Below are 23,900 nucleotides of genomic sequence, written 5' to 3'. Positions count from 1 at the left end.
CATTTGGACTTTAATTATATTTAGCCATTGTTTCTTGAAGAACATGTGTCATGATATTTGTTCTTACTGTTTTACCCAATCAGAACCCAACATTTAAGCTTGTTTTACTCCATTGTTTGAAAACAATGCAATTATAAACAAACACTGTTTTGCTTCAAAACATGGTTAATTCTATCATTTTGATCTCATGGATGTTCAGTCCTTTCATCCATAGCTCCGTCTATGAAATTGAGAGTGGTTACATTTGTCCAGCCCCATCCCTCAGCAACCAAAAAAGTAAAGTACAGGCGCAAAGAACACATTTGAAACAAACAAATTTAGTACTGTCTTACCTCATCATAACCCATAATATAAGATTGTTTTACTTATTTTTTTCCAGTGTTTTGTTGTCTTAATGTGTTAAAATGAAATAATTTAACGTTATTAATTGTTAATAATTAAATTTTTATTTCATAAAATTGCAAGTGAGAAAACCTAAAATCTTTATTAAGCTTTGAAATGTGTTCAAGAGTGTTCAAGAACTACATTTCCCCAGCCCCATCTTTTAACATGATACCAAAACAAGTGGTGGGCCACAACAAATTATGGATTGCATCTTTAATATGTAACAAATGATGTGCTCTAAAATGACTGTGTATGTAAGCCAGGTTACAAAAGTGAGTTTTGAGTCTTGAGTTTAAACTGAACACTCTGGTGTCAGGTGTTTATCATCGCTGGGCTATCACAAACAGCCCCTCTCCCCAACCAGAGGGGTGTACACACTGACCTTCAGTCATACATGAGATAAACCTTATTGTTTGAACCATTTTTTGAAGTTATAAAGTGTTTGTTTATAATTTCATTATTTTTAAACAATGGAGTAAAACAAGCTGATATTTTTGGTTCTGAAACAGTTAGAACGAAGCTCATTTACAAGTTATATTTTTCAGGAAACAATAGCAAAATATGTTTAATTTAAAAGCCCAAAAATGTTAGTCAAACCCTAACCCTAAAAGTCCAGAAACCAAACACAGTAAACAGCAGGTGTGTGTATAGGTAGTAACAGAGCCGTTTAAAGATAAATATAGCATGTATGGTTCAATAAATATAGTATATATAAATATAGTAGGTATGGTTCAATAAATATAGTATATATAAATATAGTAGGTATGGTTCAATAAATATAGTATATATAAATATAGTAGGTATGGTTCAATAAATATAGTATATATAAATATAGCATGTATGGTTCAATAAATATAGTATATATAAATATAGTAGGTATGGTTCAATAAATATAGTTTATATAAATATAGTAGGTATGGTTCAATAAATATAGTATATATAAATATAGTAGGTATGGTTCAATAAATATAGTTTATATAAATATAGTAGGTATGGTTCAATAAATATAGTTTATATAAATATAGTAGGTATGGTTCAATAAATATAGTTTATATAAATATAGTAGGTATGGTTCAATAAATATAGTTTATATAAATATAGTAGGTATGGTTCAATAAATATAGTTTATATAAATATAGTAGGTATGGTTCAATAAATATAGTTTATATAAATATAGTAGGTATGGTTCTGGGAAGTAACTCTTAGGTGGAGGAGCTACAGAGACAGAACAGAAAGACAATGATGCACCAGAAACATCTATGGCTCAGTCATGCACATGCATCTAGCACCCTCTCCTGGTGTGTGTAGGTGGCATGCCCGAGGTAGAGGCTTTAGTGAAACAACAGTAGCCCTGGGATGGGGCTCTACAGAGACAGTAACCAGTCAGGACAACTGCACTGATGTTCATGTGTTTTTATTGAATTTATTGGTTGTCACTGTGTCCAGTTTAGACAGAAGAGTGAAGTTCTCATTCTCAGTGACTAAACCACAGGTGTTATGCTGCTCAGGACAGGGCAGGTTAGGGTTAGGGTCAGGACTGGGGTCACGGCTCGTGGCTCTTAGTAGGTGGCGAGGGTCTGGTCCACCCAGGAACGCAGCTCAGTGACACGGGCATAGACGGCGGGGGTAGTGGTGGAGCAACGGCTGCTTCCCCAGGAGACGATGCCAACCAGGGTCCAGACATTGTTCTTCTCACACACCAGGGGGCCACCAGAGTCTCCCTGCAGAGAGAGAGGAAGGAAAGAGAGTGGGGTTGGTAAGAACGAGATAGAGAGGTGTCAAACAACATTAAAAACAAAGATGGATGGTGAAGAGATGGATGGGTGACGGGTATGATGAAGAAACAAAAAATAACTCAAATGTGGGCTCAGTGGGATGAATTAGAAATGAATTAAATTGGCAAAGGAAGAGAGAATCGAAGTTCAGAGAGAGAGAGAGAGAGAGAAAAGAGAGAGAAGTTTTGTGAGGTAGAGAGAGAGAGAGATGGTCTCACCATGCATGAGGTAGCTCCATCACCACCAGCGCAGATCATGACGTCGGAGATGTTGCTGCCCCAGTAGTTCTTACACTGCTGGTTGGACAGCAGAGGCAGAGCAGCCTGCTGCAGCTTGTTGGGGGTGGAGGGGTCTGTGTGGGAAGGGGAATTATGAGTTAGAAGTTTTAGAAGTATTTCCAATATACTATTGTGTATGGCTAATTCATTTTCCCAATATATTGATCGCTCTATGTGGGATAGAGGGGGGAAGTGTGTGTGTGTGTGTGTGTGTGTGTGTGTGTGTGTGTGTGTGTGTGTGTGTGTCTGGGTTCTTACTGTAGTGGTGAGTCAGTCCCCAGCCGGAGGTCACACACTTCATGCCAGCGGAGAAGATGTCGGCGGATTCGGCCAGACACACAGGAGACACGTTCGTGTTTAAGGTAGCGGGTTTGGACAACCTGATCAGGGCGATGTCATTGTTGATGGTGCTGGGGTTCCATGATGGGTGGGTGAACACCTGGGGGGGAGGGGTTAACAAGGTAAGGGGGGAAGGTTTGAGGGGGGGGGGGGGGGTAATGGGATGAGTGGGAGTGTGTGAGGCTGTGCACAAGAGTGTGACTGTATGAGTGTGTACTGTACCTTAGAAGGTGTTATGACCTGGATGTTCTCAGAGGCGCCACCGCTGCTCTTGTCGTGCTCTCCAATGACCACACGGTGGTAGGTCCTGAAACACAGCAGCAGTCAGTCAGTACCTCTACCAGTTCATCTATAGTCCATTCCTGATTCCAGCACAGGTGGTGCCAACAAAGGCGGGGAAGGAGAGGATCCAGAAGCAGGCCATGTTGTCAACTCGGTGGAGTCTCCCACACTGAGGGCCGGTGTGTGTGTGTGTGTGTGTACATAGTTCCTGACCTGACGTTGCAGTGAGCGGCAGTAACCACCCAGTTCTCGTTGATCAGGGAACCTCCACAGAAGTGGAAGCCGCTGGTTTGCTGGCAAAGGGGAGAGCAGCATACAGGTGGTCAAATCATTCTAACATCCTTACATTATAAACACTTCCGCCAACATTCCTAAACCTTCAGTGTTCATCATCATTACAAAAAGGACAACAGAGCTTGGCTGGTGTCAGCTTGGCTGGATGACATGGACCAGGTGGAACAGATGGGGACTCACCTGCAGAGACACCTGCCAGGGCCAGGAGTGGGGCACAGCCTCCTCACCGTTGACGATGCGGGCATAGCCAGTCACCTTTGGAGGGATGGCGGGGGTGCCGCAGCCTGGACACAGGAGATGGAAGAGTCACTAACTGAAGTAACACTTTGCAGTTCAGTCTAGTTTTCTCAATGTTATTAAAGGTGTTCCATAGGTTTGATTCTAAGTCCACTGCTGTTTACCATCTACATAAATAATGTTGGTTTGTCTTTGCACATTTGAAAATTGCATGTTTATGCTGATATCTACTCCTGTGCCCTCTCAGTTCAGCAGTCTATTCTTGACCTTCAGCATGGTTTTGAATCAATTCAAAAGTCTGGGTTAGGGTTGGGGTTAAGATTTCATTAACAATTTCATTATGGCAGGTATATGCTTCCATAGATAACCACCAGCAGAGGAGAACACAGTTGCTATGCTTACCATAGGCAGCGCTGACGAAGGCGAGGAAAGAGACAAACCAAAGGAAAGCCATTGTGTCAATGTGAGCTTCTGGGAGGACCAGGGCACACTATTTATCCCTATGCCCTGTCCCTCATCTACCAATGAGAGACCTTGGTTGGGTAGAGGGGGGTGGTAACATTTATCAAGGTGAAAGCACAAAGAACACATTTACCTCAAACAAACTTCGTACAACTGTCTTACCATATCATAATAATTACCATTTCTTAATTTTTAACAATGTCTTTCCTCACTAGTGGTTCCAGTGTTTTCTTGATACATTGATGATCGAGATGGACATAACTAACTATTCACTAGATGAAGTGATCATATGTATTTACTTATCTTTTTACATAGGTCTATCTTAATGTACTAAGCACATTTTAAATTGTATCTAAATTGTATATTCTCATGTTTTTTTAGTCGTACTTGTGTTCTATGTTTATGTTTTTGTTATTTCAATGTTTGTATTGAAAGAAAATAAAAAAAATAAAAAAATAAAACATGTTTTTCCAAACAAACAATGTTCAATCTAGCTTTGAAATATGTTTGAAACAAAACTGAAGTGCGTTTTAAAAACTATCATTTCTGTTAGTCCTTGCTTCTTGAGATCTGCCTGCAGCCTACATTTGAGAATGGTCACATTTTCCCATCTTTTAACATGATACCAAAATAAGTGATGGGCGAGATATCTTTAATAGGTCTCAAATGTGTATAAACCAGGTTATACATTTTAGTTTTTTAATCTTGTTTTTTTTCTCTGGTATGAGGTTCTTATCATCACTGGGCAATCACAAAGTTCTCAGCCCTTTCCCCAACCAGAGGGGCGTACACACTGACCTTAAATTATCTTGTGTTCTGTCCTAAAAACAACCCTTTCCCTATCTGTAGCCCTCCCCTTCCCCCTCTGTACACCTGGGACATTTCTCTTTGCAATATTTGAAACAAATAAAGTTTATTGTGAAATCACATACAAACATCTAAAGGCCCCATTTTTATCCCAACAACTCTTTCAAAAACCCACTCAAGAAATCGAAACATTCAACATTCGTCCTTGGGAAAGGTTGATTATAAATGTAATTTATCCAAACTGAGTTGATATTCATATTTTGCATTTAATCTTTCCTACATTTACTATACATTGTTGATCACAATAAAAGATGCATTTTAAAGTAACTGAAAGTCTTTCAATTCAAATTCATATTCATTATTTACATGATATATCAGCTATTCCTAGACCATAAACATTGTCTTGAATAAGGAGAATTTTTATGGGGTTTATGTGTATTTGCGTGTTGCAGGGTGTATTGTAGGTTTAGAGTAATCATCATGCAGTCAAAGACAGCCAGTATTTGTGTCACATTTTTTCCAATTAAGTTTCCATTGGTTGTTCCAAGAAGTGTTCCATGATGTCCATTTTAAATGGTGTGTGAGAAAATGTCCTCAGTTATCAGTAGAGGGACAGGTGGGACACAAACACACATACACACACACACACACACACACACACACACACACACACACACACACACACACACACACACACACACACACACACACACACACAGACACATGCACGGGCCTACTGTATGTATAAAAGGCCCTCAGTGGGAATTAGACTCCACGAACGACAACATGGCTTTCCTCTGGATCCTCTCATTCCTCGCCCTCACTGGCGCCGCCTACGGTAGGTAAGACCCATTAAGGTTAGAAACCTCTTTTGTGAGGGCAACCTGGCAAGAAGGCAAAGCAGGGAGGTGCAGTGTGTCCATAAAATGTTACAAAGATACAAATGCACATAAAAGTGTTAGCAATACTTTTGAGAATTAAAAACAAATGCAGCTATCAAGAACATTATCAGAGCTGATCAGAGTTTTGAAAACAGGTAGGAATACTAGCTTCTCTAACTTTAAAATCTTTTGAAGCGTGTTTCAGGTTGAAGGAGCATTATTTGAAAAATATATTTTCCCTGTCTCAGTTCTAGGATTAGGAACTGATAATAATAGCAATAACTGTGAGTGAAGACAATATTGAGTGACTGATCTGATCAATACGGGACAGAGATACAAAAGAAGTTGTCTTAACAATGCTTTAACCTCCTGGTGGAAAGGGAGGTCCATTGCACAATGGCATACAATACAGTCCATACAATACAGAGTGAATGATCTTGCAGTGGTTAAACATCTTAAAGCACCCTGATACACTGTGTCAAGAGCTTTTAAGGTACTTGCTGAGGCCTACACACACACATTGATTATAGAAATATGTCTTTTAAGGTCAGTATACAGGTATACCTGATAATATATTTTAAACCCTGTTAGAGCCAAAACACTAATCCCTGTCTGTCTGTCTGTGTGCCTGCCGTGCGGCCTGCCTGCATGTCTGTCTGTCTTTCTGCCTGTCTCTAGGCTGCGGCTCTCCCGCCATCCAGCCCGTTGTCACCGGCTACGCCCGTATCGTTAACGGTGAGGAGGCTGTGCCCCACTCCTGGCCTTGGCAGGTGTCTCTGCAGGTGAGTACCGGATACAAGCTTTGAATCTGAGCTTTTGAAAATGTGACAGGACTTAATTTCCCATGACCCTTGTGTTCATATTCCAGGACTACACTGGTTTCCACTTCTGTGGTGGCTCTCTGATCAACGAGAATTGGGTTGTGACTGCTGCCCACTGCGGTGTGACGTGAGTCTTTACATCTAAGCCATCTACACACAGGAATCGTTGCATAATGCAAGATTTTATATATCCTTTGATTAACATATTGTTATATCTAGAAATTTTAACCCCATTCGATCCGAAATAGGCCTGGATCAAGCTTCATGTAGCTGGTTTGAAAATTATTTCATGGACAGTGTATTAACTAATGGTGTTAAATCAGGTTTTCAGGGTGTCCCACAAGGAGCAATTCTTGGTCCAGTACTTTTTACTATCTACTATTTAACAATATTGGATTATCTGTAAATAATTGTAACCTTCATTTGTATGCCGATGACACTGTTGTATATGCTATTGCCCCCACGATTGACCATGCTATATCTGAGCTACAGTCTGTATTTACGACCCTAGAGAAAGCATTTGTTTTACTGAAAAAAAAAAGAAAAAAGAAAATTTCCAAATCACAAAAAATGTATCTGATGATTTATGCATATGTACATTGGGTGGTGCCCCCATTGAGTATGTCCCTGCTTATAAATATCTGGGCATTTGGTTAGACAGAGTTGACGTTTACAAAACATGTTAAACATTGTTAAAAAGCAAAGATTTAAGGTGGGCTTCATTGATAGGAATAGACCTTGCCTTTCCCTGAACAGCAGAAAGTGGATTGTACAATCAACCTTAATGTCAGTGCTAGATTATGGTGATATCATCTACCAAAATGCAGCAGCCACCACGCTAAAACCTTTGGATGCCATTTATCATAGAGTCCTTCCCTTTATCACAGGAAATAGTTGTAATACCCATTATTGTATCCATTACCAAAAGGTTGGCTGGACCTTGTTTAAGTTCCGTGGATCGCACCATTACTGCCTTTTTGTGTACAAAACCCTACTGTATAAATGTCCAGCTTACCTCACCTCATTATTGACTCCACCGAATTGGGTAAATTGGGTATTTTTGCAATTCTTGTATATAATGTGTACACAGGGTTCCCTCGTAAAAGAAACCTTGGTCTCAATGGAATGCCCTGTTAAAATAAAGGTTAAAAAAAATTAATAATAAATAAATAAATGAATAAAACATGTTATATATATACATATATATATATATATGTATGACATGTATATATATATGTATATATGTGTGTGTGTGTGTATATATATATATATATATATATATATATATATATATATATATATGTATGGAAATGTGTGTTTCAGGAAGAGTTGAAGAGTTCCCTCGTAAAAGAGACCTTCCTCTCAATGGGATTCCCTGTTAAAATACAGGTTAATTAAAAGAAGAAAAAAAAGAAATAAATGATAGATGTGTGTTTCAGGACGTCTCACCGTGTGATCCTGGGAGAACATGACCGTTCCTCCAACGCTGAGGCCATCCAGACCATGAGGGTTGGCAAGGTAGGCATCATATACAACTAGCACCAGAATAACATACTAGATACAAACTACTCCTAGGACTGATATTGAAAAAGGCACTTGGGGATAGTAGAGAGACTGAAATGTGTTGTGAACTTCTCAGGTTGAAAGCCTTTGTCAAGACAGTCTCTACAATCCCCTTGCCTCCAGTTTTCATATTTTAAAACATAATGTGTATTCTACCGTCTCTCATCTGAGAATATTAAGCTTGAGTTCTCCTATTCCCTCCAACAGGTCTTCAAGCACCCCAACTACAATGGCTACACCATCAACAACGACATCACCCTGATAAAGCTGCGCTCTCCTGCCCAGTTGAGTGTGCGTGTTTCCCCTGTGTGTGTCGCTGAGACTGGAGACAACTTCCCTGGAGGCATGAAGTGTGTGACCTCCGGCTGGGGTCTGACTCGCTACAACGGTGAGAACACACACAAACACACACACAGACACACACGCACACACACACACACACACACACACACACACACGTACACACACGTACACACACACACATACCTCGGTGTAATATAATGTCATAATGTGTCGTCCTGTGTCCACCCCCCAGCCGCTGACACCCCTGCCCTGCTGCAGCAGGCTGCTCTCCCCCTGCTCACCAACACTGACTGCCAGAGTTACTGGGGTAGCAAGATCACCAACCTCATGATCTGCGCTGGTGCCAGCGGTGCTTCCTCCTGCATGGTGAGCAAAATGAACCAAATGATAGCCACTGTAACTCAACTCACTTCTGCTTGACCAATAACCTATAGGTGATCATCAATAGTTTGGTGATTTTGAACAGTCATAGAAATGATTAACAACAGCTTTAGAGGAATTACATTTCCTTAAACTCCAGAATTATAGCTACATAGTGAACAGAAAGGTTTAGAGACCGCATTTGACAGCCTCTAACCCTCTCTGTGTTTGTGTGTTTAGGGAGACTCTGGTGGCCCCCTGGTGTGTGAGAAGGCTGGTGCCTGGACCCTGGTTGGTATCGTCTCCTGGGGAAGTGGCAGGTGCTCCACCAGTATGCCTGGTGTGTACGCCCGCGTCACCGAGCTCCGTTACTTCATCGACCAGACCATCACCTCCAACTAAGGATGTCATGACAGTCCTCACTTTTATCTTTCTCAGAAATAAAGTGGGTTTCGAGTAACATATTTGTTGTGTGTTGTTTCTTGAGATGTGAATATTTACTTAAACCGGTCTTTATATGATTCATAGATCAGTTAATTATAATTGATATCATTACCTCAGTTCTCTAGTCTACAGTGACTACTAATATCAAGGGTTACAGTCCATCTGAATCCCATATGTGGGTTTCAAATATATAAAACACTTCATTAATTTGGATTAATTTTGACCAAACTTGATTGGTACTGGGCATCATGATTGTGAGCCTCATAATATATTCCTCTCAAATATTTTTGCATTGCAAAATTGTAGGGTGAGGGGGCTCCAATAATAAAGAAAAAGCTGGGTCTTTGTACTGTCCTCCTGGTTCCTGCTTCAACAGGCGAGAAATCAGTCCCTCTTTCTGTGTCGGACAGTTTACCATTTTTATCTGAGTAATTAAAGCATGCTAATAGTGGATCTTTGATTAACTTATAAAATATTTGGTATATCTCGATTGGAATGCCATCAAGGCCATGTCTGAAAGGAGCCAATTGCTGACCGAAGGTCGTCCTCTGTGATGAGCCCTTCACAAGATTTATTTTGTGTCACAGATGTTTAAACATGATTTTTAGAAATTGTCACAAAACCCTTCATCAAGTGAAGTTGGAGGAACTTGAAATGTAAACAGTTCTTCTTCATTCTGTATATCCTTTGGTGAGTCGAGAATTTCTCTCTCACTTGTAACAAATTTCTGTAGGTTTTTTTGGTCATATTTCTATGCTGAAGTAAAAACCTTTCCCTGTTCTACATCCACTTTGCCCTGTTTTTTTGATAAATAAAACCCAATGTTTGCTGAATTAGTTCCTCTTTTTGTTTTACCTCTAAATCATTCAGTACAATAAGTGGGTCTGCAGAACCTATATTGGACAAAGGTTGTGAATTATTTAGTTTTTGTTAAGAATGTACTGTCAGTCAACATACTCTGATGAAATGTCCAGTCCCCGTCCACGTGGAAATTCTGTCATAGTTACCTGGAGGGCTATAAGCTGAAGGTCTGATTGCATTTGATCTTCTATGCATACTTTTAAAACTTTTAGGACCATAGAAAATGATACCAGAAAATAATATATTCTACTAGCTTGATTAACCCTCCTCCAAGTGTATCTTACCAGGTCAGGATTTATAAGCCTCCTTAAATCCACCAGTTCTAACGTGTCTATATTATTTTGAACTCTTTAAGTGCCTGCGGGTGATACTTGGTAGGATGATTGCCTTTACGGTCTATTGATGTGTTTAATGTTATTGTAGTCACCTACCATAGACTACTACAGTGACTACCTCCGACCACTGCCTGATCTACCTGCTTGCCCTGCCTACCTGCCCTGCCCCATCTCTTCTGCCTGCCCTGCCCTGCCCACCTGCGTGCCCAGTCAATCCTGTTACCCTTTCCCTGTTTTGTCCCTTATTCAAATTCTCTATTATTTTTATACCTGTATCCCAGCTCTGTGTGCTGCACTTGGGTTCACTAATTCTGTAAAATGTATACTATACACGCCAACTGCTAGATTTAGATAAATATGACTTATAAATAACATAATAAAGTAATTACAACTGTCTCACCTTTTCATAACCAATACACCAATGACTTAAGCTAAGATCTCACCTAGGGCCCCCAAATTCATGTGATTGAATAATCAGACAAGATGCATTATGATGTAGAAATGTAGCATAATATTTCTCTAACTTTTCATGTTGATCCATGTAAGACGGATATTTGTACACTAGATACACTCTGATATTGTTGTCTTATTTTTATGCCTCACTTTTCTGAAGGTATGAAATGTCTTCTGTATGAAACCTATTAATTTCAATGTTAAGATGGATTAATTATGGCCCTGGACCCATTGATATTAGTAGTCACTGTAGACTTAAGAACTGAGGTCATGATATCAATTATAAGTAACTGATGAATGAATCATATGAAGACCAGTTTAATCAAATGTGAATTTTCACATCTCAAGAAACAACACAAAACAAATATGTTACTAGAAACTAGCTTTATTTTTGAGGAAGATGAAAATGAGGACTGTCATGACATCCTTAGTTGGAGGTGATGGTCTGGTCGATGAAAGCACGGAGCTCGGTGACACGGGCGTACACACCAGGCATGCTGGTGGAGCAATTGCCACTTCCCCAGGAGACGATACCAACCAGGGTCCAGGCGCCAGCCTTCTCACACACCAGGGGGCCGCCAGAATCTCCCTAAACAGACAAACACACACGGAGAGGAACACAGAGAGTTTTAGAGGCTGTCAAATACGGTCTCTAGACCGTTCTGTTCTCTATGTAGCTATAATTCTGGAGTTTAAGGAAATGTAATTCCCCCTCTTGTTGATCATTTCTATGACTGTTTAGAATCACCAAACTATTGATGATCACCTATAGGTTATTGGTCAAGCAGAAGTGAGTTGAGTTATAGTGGCTATCATTTGGTTCATTTTGCTCACCATGCAGGAGGAAGAACCGCTGGCACCAGCGCAGATCATGAGGTTGGTGATCTTGCTACCCCAGTATTGCTGGCACTGAGTGTTGGTGAGCAGGGGGAGAGCAGCCTGCTGCAGCAGGGCAGGGGTGTAAGCGGCTGGGGGGTGGACACAGGACGACATATTATAACATTATATTACACAGAGGTATGTGTGTGTGCGTGCCTGCCTGCCTGCGTGTGTGCGTGCGCGTGTGTGTGTGTGAGTGTATCCTCACAGTTGTAGCGAGTCAGACCCCAGCCGGAGGTCACACACTTCATGCCTCCAGGGAAGTTGTCTCCAGTCTCAGCGACACACACAGGGGAAACACGCACACTCAACTGGGCAGGAGAGCGCAGCTTGATCAGGGTGATGTCGTTGTTGATGGTGTAGTCATTGTACTTGGGGTGCTTGAAGACCTGTTGGAGGGAATAGGAGAACTCAAGCTTAATATTCTCAGACGAGAGAGTTCACAAAACATTTCAGTCTCTCTACTATCCCCAAGTCTGCCTTTTTCAATATCAGTCCTAGGAGTAGTTTGTATCTAGTATGTTATTCTAGTGATAGTTGTATATGATGCCTACCTTGTCAACCCTTAAAGTCTGGATGTCCTCAGCGTTGGTGGAACGGTCATGTTCTCCCAAGATCACACGGTGAGACGTCCTGAAACACACATATTATTTATTTCTTTTTTTTTTCTTTCTTTTATTTATCCTTTATTTTAACAGGGAGTCCCATTGAGAGCAAGGTTTCTTTTACGAGGGAACTTTCATACACGTTTTACAAGAATTACAAAAATACAACATAATAAAACACAGACAGGAAAAACAATCACATATTTCAACAAAGAGGTCCTCGATCAAAATTATTAATTGCCCAATTATTACCAGAACAACCAACTGTAATGTACTCTGTAGATTGTTCCAGCAGTGAGGTGCACCAAAACTAAAAATAATTCACCCAATTCGGTGGAGACCCAAGGAACCTCAAGAGTTAACCAACACTGAGAAAACGTTTTGTAACTTATGTTCTTATACTTCAATAATGAGGTGAGGTAAGCTGGACATTTATACAGTTGGGCTTTGTACACAAAAAGGCAGTAATGGTGCGATCCACGGGACTTAAACAAGGTCCAGCCAACCTTTTGGTAATGGATGCAATGATGGGTATTACAACTATTTCCTGTGATAAAGGGAAGGACTCTATGACAAGTGGCATCCAAGGGTTTAAGAGTGGTGGCTGCTGCATTTTGGTAGATGATATCACCATAATCTATCACTGGCATGAAGGTTGAATGTACAATCTGCTATCTGCTGTTCAGGGAAAGGCAAGGTCTATTCTTATAAAAGAAACCCACCTTAAATCTTAGCTTTTTAACAAGCTCCTCTGTAGATATAACAATATGTTAATCAAAGGACATATAAAAGCTTGCATTATGCGATGATTCCTGTGTGTTGGCATGTAGGCTTAGATGTAAAGACTCACTTCACACCGCAGTGGGCAGCAGTCACAACCCAGTTCTCGTTGATCAGAGAGCCACCGCAGAAGTGGAAACCAGTGTAGTCCTGGAATATGAACACAAGGGTCATGGGAAATTAAGTCCTGTCACATTTTCAAAAGCTCAGATTCAAAGCTTTTATCCGGCACTCACCTGCAGAGACACCTGCCAAGGCCAGGAGTGGGGCACAGCCTCCTCACCGTTAATGATACGGGCGTAGCAGGTGATAACAGGCTGGATGGAGGGAGTGCCACAGCCTAGTGATAGTGATAGTGAGTCAAAGTGATTCAAAGTCAAACAAGTGCTTCATTAGAATGTCCGTTAAACACTCTTTAAAAAAAAAAAAGGTTCCTCATTTGTCCCTGTTGGGGCACCCTTTGAAGAACCCTTTTGGGTTCAATGCTAACCTTTTTTGGTTCCATTTGGAACCCTCTGTAGAAAGGGTTCAAGATGGAACCCCAAAGTGTGCTCCTACAGTGACAAATGAGGAACCCTTTTTCTGGTACAACTCATCATTCTCATTCTATGGCCTCCTCAGACAACACATGACGTTCCAAAGCCACTCATACTCACGAAAAGCTGACTGTACATTTAGTCCCTAAAAATGCTGTAATTTGGTTTTACTGTTATTAATCTAATCTAGCATATTACAGTTTGATACCCCTGCTTTACAGTGGAAAATGTAAGTTACAGAGAAGGTTACATAGAGTGAAGTCCAGTGTGCGGCAGATTCCTCAACTTACATTCAATATTGACAAGCACACAATAGTAACAGTAATTACTATAACAGTAAGGAGAGTAACAACAGTAAGGAAAGGTTTGCATTGAAACCACCAATTAATCAAAAAGCAATAAATCAATCAGATATGAAAGCAGGTGTCTCACCATAGGCGGCACCAGCGAAGGCGAGACAGGAGAGGATCAAGAGGATGGCCATGTTGTCAACGTGTTGGAGTCATACACACTAAGGGGCTTTTATACACCCACCAGGGTGTGTGCGTGTGTGTGTGTGTGTGTGTGTGTGTGTGCATATGTGCATACATGCATGCGTCTTATCTGGGGGTCTCAGTTGGTATTATCTGGTCAGTGTGGGATAATAGACATCTTGCAGTGACAGTGGCTTTGGAACGGCCATGACACTTACATGTACAGTATCAGTTCTGTACTGTCCAGTAGAGAGCTGTACTGTTTCACTCTCAGTTGAATTTGTCAATTCATTCCTATCAAAGCATACCCCAGATATTTCTTTACTGTATTTTGATAGGCCCCTGCAGATATTTTATAGATGCTCCACTATCGACAAACCATTCAACTAGTCCGAGCCTTTACTCTACCCAAACCTTTACCCTTACCCTAATCCCGACCCTAAACCTAGCTCTACAACCCTAACCCCTTGTTTTCGATTATAGTTTGTTTTCAGTTTGACCATCTGTGGACCATCTATCCACACAAAGAGTGGTCTTTCTTTATACAACACTATTGGATGAAGCATCATTTCACATTGTAGACATTGAGAATGTCTACATTAACATACAGTGTAGTAATTACATTGGTATCACTTTTGTAAAGGGTTCATAAATGGTTTATAATTAGTTAATAAAACACTGATGATGGTCAAGGTGTGTAGGTTTGGATTCAATGGTTCCTGCTGGGATACAATATATAGGTCACTCTGTCTGTTAGAGTAGGTTATCTGGTTATAATTCAGCATGACTAGTATTTAAACCATTTAAAGGGCAGTACTTTTCAAGAGAAAATTAACTCCTATTTTGAAGGACCTCACGAACCAGAAAGTGGGTTTGACAACCTATATGTGGAAGCTCTCTTGTGTTGCTATCTTTACTCAGTATTTGGTCAAAACTTTCAAATGATATATAACATTTACAAATGATCAGTAGGCTATGGTCAGCTTCTGCTTTAAAGAAAAAGAGAAAGCTGTAAATCACATCGCTCTAGCAACTTACTTCAAAGGTGATGCTATATGTGTGAGTTGATGTGAAACACACCTTTCAAACTGTTTATGAACTGATCTATTTTCATTCCGCAGCAGCCAGTAGCCTTGCTGCAGTTTCTTATTGGGTTATGTTTTGTTAAAAGTGAATGCCATCTCTCATTCCTATCGTATAGACAAGCATGAATAAACAATTTATGTGAATTATTTGTTTATGACTAATTATTATGATTCATGCAATGTTGGATCACTTCACTTATAAACATGCATTACTGTTCATAATTGCTTACTTACAATGTTTGTAACTCAATAATTAATGTTTGTAACTCATTCATAAATGGTAAATGGTATTACACTTTACATTAAGGTCACATTTGATCAGTTACAAATGTTGATAATTCATTAATAAATGGTGATAGCTCATTAAGAAATGGTTAACACTGTAACATTTCATAAGTTATACCTGTTCGTACCTCTGATAGTCAGAGTTTTTTCTCCATAAGTACACAGGATAGAAGAGTACTCATGTGACTTAATTATCAATGTGGTCTACTCATTGATATACCAAAACCAGCTCAGAACACTAACCACACAGAGAAGGGGTAAGTAGTGGATCGATATATTGACAAATAAAATCTGTATTCCTGCACAGTGGACATGTTTAAATGAGGAACGTGTTGACAAGGATATCAGGACTTCAAGGGCCATGGTTAAAAAAAACATGATGACAGCTGTACTGTACTTTGTGAGATCTTCACATTATGTATCTTCACTGTATGTAAATATGTGTTGAATCGGTTTGGTGCCAGCCGAATCATGCCAACTGTTACCAATTTTCCATGATTTTACATCAGGGTTAGGTTTAAAGCATTTATAAGTGCATTTATGAAGCCTTAATAACTGGCTCCTGATGCAAGCTCCCTATTTGGTAAGCACCAAGTTAATATTGAACAAACTACTATGAGAGTTATAACTGTTTGTAAATTGTTTATAATTAAATAATAAACTGGTTATAAGTGATGTATTAACTAATTATAAACCATTTATAAACCCTTTACAAATGTGACCTTACATTTTCTGTCCCCATACATTTTCTGTATTGTGTGCAACCGTACAAACTGTCAACTTGCATATTTATTTCCCTCTAGGACTGAACAAGTGATAAGCCTGTGTTCCAACACTCAAGGTCTCACTGCTGGACACATCTGACCATTTCCCACAACAGGGAGAGGTTCAGTTACATGCTACACACACACACACACACACACACACACACACACACACACACACACACACACACACACACACACACACACACACACACACACACACACACACACACACACACACACACAGAACAATACAGTGTACCTACACAAATCCACTACTGGGTCCCTTGAAATTGACATGACATCTCTGCAATAGTTCAGTCATGTTAATCCTGTGTACATATGAAAACGCATTCTTAAAGTAATCTGAATACTGAATAGATTTTGCGCCATGTAATCAGAATTTAGTCTCTGAATACATAACACATGGAATCAGTATTCAGCAACTGAACACATTTCTAATGAACCCTGCATACCAACAACAGCTCCAACTAATCATACAGTACCAATAACAATAGCATTTAGAGTCGGCCCCACGTGATCATTAACATTACTGATCATTAGGGTTAGGTTTTGGGGAAGGGTTTGAGGAGATTAAAGGCTGGTATTAGTTGAATGGTTTGTTGATAGCATCGACAAACCATCTGCAGGGGGCTATCAAAATACAGTAAAGAAACATCAAGTGTATGCTTTGATAGAAATGAATTGACAAGTTCAACTGAGAGTGAAACAGTACAGCTCTCTACTGGACAGTACAGAACTGATACTGTACATGTAAGTGGCATGGACGTTCCAAAACCACTGTCACTGCAAGATGTCTATTATCCCACACTGATAATACCAACTGAGACTCCCAGATAAGACGCATGGACACACGTATGGACACACACACACACACACACACACACACACACACACACACACACACACATCCTGGTGGGTGTATAAAAGCCCCTTAGTGTGTATGACTCATATATAACACGTATATATATAACACGTATATATATAACACGTATATATATAACACGTTGACAACATGGCCATCCTCTTGATCCTCTCCTGTCTCGCCTTTGCTGGTGCCGCCTATGGTGAGACACCTGCTTTTAGATAGATAGATAGAAACTTTATTTATCCCTAGGGGAAATTCAGGTTCCAAGTAGCTTAAAGACATAGAGACATCACACATAATATACACATACAACATAAGCAGGATTGTAAACAGGAAGTATATATGAATACTATAGACAGATAAGAATAAAGATACTGAGAAAAATATACTAAATACTAAGTAACAAACAGGTCCACATTGATGTGCTGAGGCTGTATGATTAGATTAGATTAGATTAGATTCAACTTTATTGTCATTGTGCAGAGTACAAGTACAGAGACAACGAAATGCAGTTAGCGTCTAACCAGAAGTGCAAAATAGCAGAAAGTGCAATGAACAGTATTTACAGGTAGTGCAATATATGATCAGTAGTAGTGCAGTATAATATAGCAGTGCAGTATAGCAGTATATGAGTAACAGTAGCATTATAGCAGAATAAATAGTTACAGTATGAACAGTGTAGCAGCATATGAGCTGTATGGGTAATGCAGTCTAGCAGTATATATGTATTAACAGTAGCATGAGGTAGATAGCAGAATAAATATAAATATGAATATGGAATGCCGTATAAACAGTATAAACAGGTATGTACAGTATGTGCAGTAGTATTAAAGAAAATATAAGGATATGTGCATTATGTGCAGTATGAACAGTATGGACAGGTATGTACAGAAGAGCAGTGGTATGAGTAAGAGCAGGGAAGGGGAGGGGAGTAATAGTGCAATAGTGCAATTGTCCGGGGGGGGGGGGGGGGTTGCAGGGGTAGTAGGTTGTCAGGTCGGTGCAGTGTTCAAGTTCAGTAGGGTGACAGCCGCAGGGAAGAAGCTGCCTCTGAACCTACTGGTTCGGGTGCGGAGAGACCTGTAGCGCCTCCCGGAGGGGAGTGGTGATAAGGGTGACAGGGCAGGGACTGACCCTGTGGTACAAGATAGTTCAAGTATGATTTGGTGAGGTGCAAAAGGTAAGGCAAGACAGTGCAATTATAGGTCAGGAGACCAGCATTAAATACTAAAAACTAAATACTAAATATGGGCTAAATAGATATGGACTATTTTGAAAAACCAGTGTGTATGTTAAGGTGCAAAAAGTAGGCAAGGCAGTGCAAGTAGAAGTTAAGAGACCAGCATTAAATATTAAATTTTAAATATTAAATATGGGCTAAATAAGGTAATTATGTGGACCTGTTAGGAGAGATGGATTGCGCAGAGATGGATTGAAGAACACAACAATAGATAAATATGGCCATTATAGTGTACAATGTAAACATAGGAAGAAAAAGATAACAGTCAGTCAGTCAGTAACAGTCAATACTAGATTTTAAAGTGCATTTAGTCCAGGCTGGTGGAGGGAGGTAGGGGCTGTGTATAAGGGCTAGCATAGCCAGTAAACATTGTAATTAGTGAGGTGAAACAGTAAGGTACAGGACAGTGATGTGATACAGAGGGTGGAGGTTATGCAGAGAAGTTCATCTCTTTGCCTTTGATTGACATATTGTATAGTTGTATGGCTCTGGGGACAAATGATTTACTCAGTCTGTCAGTTTTGCATGTCAGTGCTCGTAGTCTCCAGCTGATCAAGCTCTTCTGCTGGATGATGGTGTTGTACAGTGGCCTTCCATATCTGATTGATTTATTGCTTTTTGATTAATTGGTGGTTTCAATGCAAACCTTTCCTTACTGTTGTTACTCTCCTTACTGTTATAGTAATTACTGTTACTATTGTGTGCTTGTCAATATTGAATGTAAGTTGAGGAATCTGCCGCACACTGGACTTCACTCTATGTAACCTTCTCTGTAACTTACATTTTCCACTGTAAAGCAGGGGTATCAAACTGTAATATGCTAGATTAGATTAATAAGAGTAAAAACAAATTAGAGCATTTTTAGGGACTAAATGTACAGTCGGCCTTTTGTGAGTCTGAATGGCCATGTGTTGTCTGAGGAGGCCATAAAATGAGAATGATGAGTTGTATCAGAAAAAGGGTTCCTCATTTCTCACTGTAGGAGCACACTTTGGGGTTCCATCTTGAACTCTTTCTACAGAGGGTTCCAAATGGAACCAAAAAAGGTTAGCATTGAACCCAAAAGGGTTCTTCAAAGGGTGCCCCAACAGGGACAAATGAAGAACCTTTTTTTTTTTAAAGAGTGTTTAACGGACATTCTAATGAAGCACTTGTTTGACTTTGAATCACTTTGACTCACTATCACTATCACTAGGCTGTGGCACTCCCGCCATCCAGCCTGTTATCACCGGCTACGCCCGTATCGTTAACGGTGAGGAGGCTGTGCCCCACTCCTGGCCTTGGCAGGTGTCTCTGCAGGTGAGTGCCGGATAAAAGCTTTGAATCTGAGCTTTTGAAAATGTGACAGGACTTAATTTCCCATGACCCTTGTGTTCATATTCCAGGGCCCCGCTGGTTTCCATTTCTGCGGTGGCTCTCTGATCAACGAGAACTGGGTTGTGACTGCTGCCCACTGCGGTGTGACGTGAGTCTTTACATCTAAGCCTACATGACAACACACAGGAATCATCGCATAATGCAAGATTTTATATGTCCTTTGATTAACATATTGTTATATCTACAGAGGAGCTTGTTAAAAAGCTAAGATTTAAGGTGGTTTTTCTTTTATAGGAATAGACCTTGCCTTTCCCTGAACAGCAGATAGCAGATTGTACATTCAACCTTCATGCCAGTGATAGATTATGGTGATATCATCTACCAAAATGCAGCAGCCACCACTCTTAAACCCTTGGATGCCACTTGTCATAGAGTCCTTCCCTTTATCACAGGAGATAGTTGTAATACCCATCATTGCATCCATTACCAAAAGGTTGGCTGGACCTTGTTTAAGTCCCGTGGATCGCACCATTACTGCCTTTTTGTGTACAAAGCCCAACTGTATAAATGTCCAGCTTACCTCACCTCATTATTGAAGTATAAGAACATAAGTTACAAAACGTTTTCTCAGTGTTGGTTAACTCTTGAGGTTCCTTGGGTCTCCACCGAATTGGGTGAATTATTTTTTGTTTTGGTGCACCTCACTGCTGGAACAATCTACAGAGTACATTACAGTTGGTTGTTCTGGTAATAATTGGGCAATTAATAATTTTGATCGAGGACCTCTTTGTTGAAATATGTGATTGTTTTTCCTGTCTGTGTTTTATTATGTTGTATTTTTGTAATTCTTGTAAAACGTGTATGAAAGTTCCCTCGTAAAAGAGACCTTGCTCTCAATGGGACTCCCTGTTAAAATAAAAAAAATAGAAATAAATGATAAATGTGTGTTTCAGGACGTCTCACCGTGTGATCCTGGGAGAACATGACTGTTCCTCCAACGCTGAGGCCATCCAGACCATGAGGGTTGGCAAGGTAGGCATCATATACAACTAGCACTAGAATAACATACTAGATACAAACTACTCCTAGGACTGATATTGAAAAAGGCAGACTTGGAGATAGTAGAGAGACTGAGATGTTTTGTGAACTCTCTCATCTGAGAATATTAAGCTTGAGTTCTCCTATTCTCTCCAACAGATCTTCAAGCACCCCAACTACAATGACCACACCATCAACAACGACATCACCCTGATCAAGCTGGCCTCTCCTGCCCGGTTGAGTGTGCGTGTTTCCCCTGTGTGTGTCGCTGAGACCGGAGACAACTTCCCTGGAGGCATGAAGTGTGTGACCTCCGGCTGGGGTGTGACTCACTACAACGGTGAGGATACACTCACACACACACGCGCACACGCACGCACGCAGGCACACACGCACGCACGCACGCACGCGCGCACGCACACATCCCTCGGTGTAATATAATGTCATAATGTGTCATCCTGTCTCCACCCCCCAGACGCTGACACCTCTGCCCTGCTGCAGCAGGCTGCTCTCCCCCTGCTCACCAACACTCAGTGCAAGCGTCGCTGGGGTAGGAGGATCACTGACAGCATGATCTGCGCTGGGGCCAGCGGTGCTTCCTCCTGCATGGTGAGCAAAATGAACCAAATGATAGCCACTATAACTCAACTCACTTCTGCTTGACCAATAACCTATAGGTGATCATCAATAGTTTGGTGATTCTAAACAGTCATAGAAATGATCAACAAGAGGGGGAATTACATTTCCTTAAACTCCAGAATTATAGCTACATAGAGAACAGAACGGTCTAGAGACCGTATTTGACAGCCTCTAAAACTCTCTGTGTTCCTCTCCGTGTGTGTTTGTCTGTTTAGGGAGATTCTGGCGGCCCCCTGGTGTGTGAGAAGGCTGGCGCCTGGACCCTGGTTGGTATCGTCTCCTGGGGAAGTCCCCGTTGCTCCACCAGCATGCCTGTTGTGTACGCCCGTGTCACCGAGCTCCGTGCTTTCATCGACCAGACCATCACCTCCAACTAAGGATGTCATGACAGTCCTCACTTTCATCTTCAATAAAGATGATACCAAAAGCTAATTTCTGTTTGTTGTCTTTGATACTAGCTAATGACCTTAATATTAATGATTTTAAATATCATATCAAGCTAAGATGTTTTCTAATCTTAACTAAATTCTCCGCCCTCTGGAGCCAACTGCTCCATGAGACTGTGCAGTCTTGTTCCCAACATCATCAACCATAACAGGTTCATTAAAAGTAAAGTAATTCAACCAAAATCTCTCAACCCATAGCACTGTTCTGGACAATAGCAAGGATCCCGTGTACTGACAGATTATCAGTGAATAATCAATGAGACATCACATATACACAGCATCTGAGGCAATTTGTTTTGCCATTGCACAAAATATATTTTTTCTTTATTGGTAAGTACGATCAATAACAATTGAGTTAAGAGTATTGTATGCTTGTTTGACAATTAAAACATTGGCTGTATTGGATCATACTGTTGGTGTAAGGTGTTTGAAAAAACATTTCCCTAACAACAATGAGAACAAATATGAGTAACTTGAAACAATCAAAACTTGTATTATCATAGATACTGATACTAATAGATATCGTACCTAATAGACTATTTTCAATTGAATAAGTTACAAAAATAAATCTATGTCTTTTGTTGGACAATCACATCGATACCCAGTTTATCATGGCTTTTCAATTTAATCAGTAACCAGAAATATCATTGAGAGGAAAAGTACCATAAAACATGTACTTAAAACTGACCAAGATGTCTGTATATGAGTGTATACATGAATACTGTATGTCTGTTTGTGCTGTATGTCTGGACATGCTAGGTGCGTCCGTGGGCGCAGGCTTGCCCCACCCTGCGACAGTAGCAGATAGCATTGAAGAAGCGGCAGTAGCAGGTATCACACTGGTTGCAGCAGGCCAACTGGTGGCCATGACAGGACTGCTGGTGGGGGATACACCGACGAGGGGAACGCATGGCCCTGCTCTGGAGCTGCACCGCCTCAGCTACATCCTGGGGGTTGATACACACACACACACACACACACACACACACACACACACACACACACACACACACACACACACACATATACACACACACACACACACACACACACAGTCTAATGTTACAAACCAAAGGCCTCATATAGGAACAAATCATCTCCTGTCCATCTGACAGCCCTGTGAGTTAGTCTATACTGAGGCCATCCTCTGTTCTCTCTTCTTATCTTAAAACAGAACATTACAAATCATCATCCATCAGCGGCCGATACAGTAAGTCACAGTAGGACATTAAGTACATTAAGTTTACAGTACATTAAGTTCCTCTACTACCTGTGTAGTGACATTGTATTCTGGTGGAGACATATTTTAAACATTGTCTGACCTCATCATAAGATCCCGTATCGATCAAGATCTGTTCCTCCTCAGAGTCGTAGCGGACAGCAGGTTCCAGTCTAGATAAAGAGCTCTTCTCTGCAGGGAAGAGGGGGGGGGGCTCCGTTACTACGGTCACAAACGACCGAGTACAATCACAATTCCACAGGGGAGGCTGGTGGAGGTAGAAATCAGAGGACGAGCTCATTGTAATCCATGCGATGGAATGAGGAATGGTCAACGTGTTTGATACCATTCACCATTCCATTCCATGCATTACAATGAGCCTGTCCTCCGAGTTCTGCCTCCACCAGCCTCCCCTGGTCCACTCACCTGCATGTATATCAGAGAGGTAGGTCTACTCACCTATATCAAAGAGGTAGGTCCACTCACCTATATCAGAGAGGTAGGAGGCGTCGGGGTGTCTGAGGCTGGGTTGGGTGTCATCCAGGCGAACGTTGCCATGAACAAGCCCTGAAGCCAGCTGGATCAGGCTCAGAGACCACCAGCAGAATACCACGGTTAGCATGTTGACCTGATGGAACTCTTACACACTGCTAGTTCAGGGATGAATATCAGCCTGTAGACAAAAGTGGTGTCAGAACCAAATCTGTCACTCACTCACTCACTCACTCACTCATCATGGCCAATTGGGATAACATTCATTTTTAATTAAACATACATGTATTCAGGTCTCAAAATGTTAATACAATTCTCATATCCCCAAAAAGAA

The 23,900-nt window shown here is 40.7% G+C and overlaps 5 protein-coding genes across 5 annotated transcripts; 2 read left to right on the top strand and 3 right to left on the bottom strand.

The window, feature by feature from the left end:
* Window positions 1–1,943: 1,943 nt before the first annotated feature.
* LOC310812151 (chymotrypsin B-like) lies at window positions 1,944–4,043 on the bottom strand (the record flags this gene model as incomplete). The annotated part of the gene is made up of 7 exons (XM_083680571.1): window positions 1,944–2,105; window positions 2,378–2,511; window positions 2,696–2,876; window positions 2,999–3,083; window positions 3,272–3,351; window positions 3,533–3,636; window positions 3,992–4,043. The coding sequence occupies 7 exons, from the start codon at window positions 4,041–4,043 to the stop codon at window positions 1,944–1,946; spliced, it is 798 nt and encodes a 265-aa protein (XP_083536697.1).
* A 1,601-nt stretch (window positions 4,044–5,644) lies between these two features.
* Window positions 5,645–9,188, top strand: LOC310811904 (chymotrypsin A-like; the record flags this gene model as incomplete). Its single annotated transcript, XM_083680248.1, has 7 exons — window positions 5,645–5,696; window positions 6,418–6,521; window positions 6,608–6,687; window positions 8,000–8,078; window positions 8,331–8,511; window positions 8,659–8,792; window positions 9,027–9,188. 7 exons carry the CDS (start codon window positions 5,645–5,647, stop codon window positions 9,186–9,188), a joined length of 792 nt encoding a protein of 263 aa, XP_083536374.1.
* A 2,118-nt stretch (window positions 9,189–11,306) lies between these two features.
* Window positions 11,307–14,163, bottom strand: LOC310811905 (chymotrypsin A-like; the record flags this gene model as incomplete). The annotated part of the gene is made up of 7 exons (XM_083680249.1): window positions 11,307–11,468; window positions 11,714–11,847; window positions 11,967–12,147; window positions 12,313–12,391; window positions 13,214–13,293; window positions 13,380–13,483; window positions 14,112–14,163. 7 exons carry the CDS (start codon window positions 14,161–14,163, stop codon window positions 11,307–11,309), a joined length of 792 nt encoding a protein of 263 aa, XP_083536375.1.
* A 3,159-nt stretch (window positions 14,164–17,322) lies between these two features.
* Window positions 17,323–21,786, top strand: LOC310811684 (chymotrypsin A-like; the record flags this gene model as incomplete). Its single annotated transcript, XM_083679929.1, has 7 exons — window positions 17,323–17,374; window positions 19,611–19,714; window positions 19,801–19,880; window positions 20,686–20,764; window positions 20,930–21,110; window positions 21,246–21,379; window positions 21,625–21,786. 7 exons carry the CDS (start codon window positions 17,323–17,325, stop codon window positions 21,784–21,786), a joined length of 792 nt encoding a protein of 263 aa, XP_083536055.1.
* An 824-nt stretch (window positions 21,787–22,610) lies between these two features.
* On the bottom strand, window positions 22,611–23,696 carry agrp (agouti related neuropeptide; the record flags this gene model as incomplete). The annotated part of the gene is made up of 3 exons (XM_083680570.1): window positions 22,611–22,802; window positions 23,178–23,296; window positions 23,561–23,696. The coding sequence occupies 3 exons, from the start codon at window positions 23,694–23,696 to the stop codon at window positions 22,611–22,613; spliced, it is 447 nt and encodes a 148-aa protein (XP_083536696.1).
* Between the last annotated feature and the right edge of the window lie 204 nt (window positions 23,697–23,900).

This window comes from Argentina silus, assembly GCF_951799395.1.
Source record: "Argentina silus genome assembly, chromosome: 11".
In the NCBI taxonomy this organism is placed as follows: domain Eukaryota; kingdom Metazoa; phylum Chordata; class Actinopteri; order Argentiniformes; family Argentinidae; genus Argentina; species Argentina silus.
This window is presented reverse-complemented; position numbering and strand designations above follow the sequence as displayed.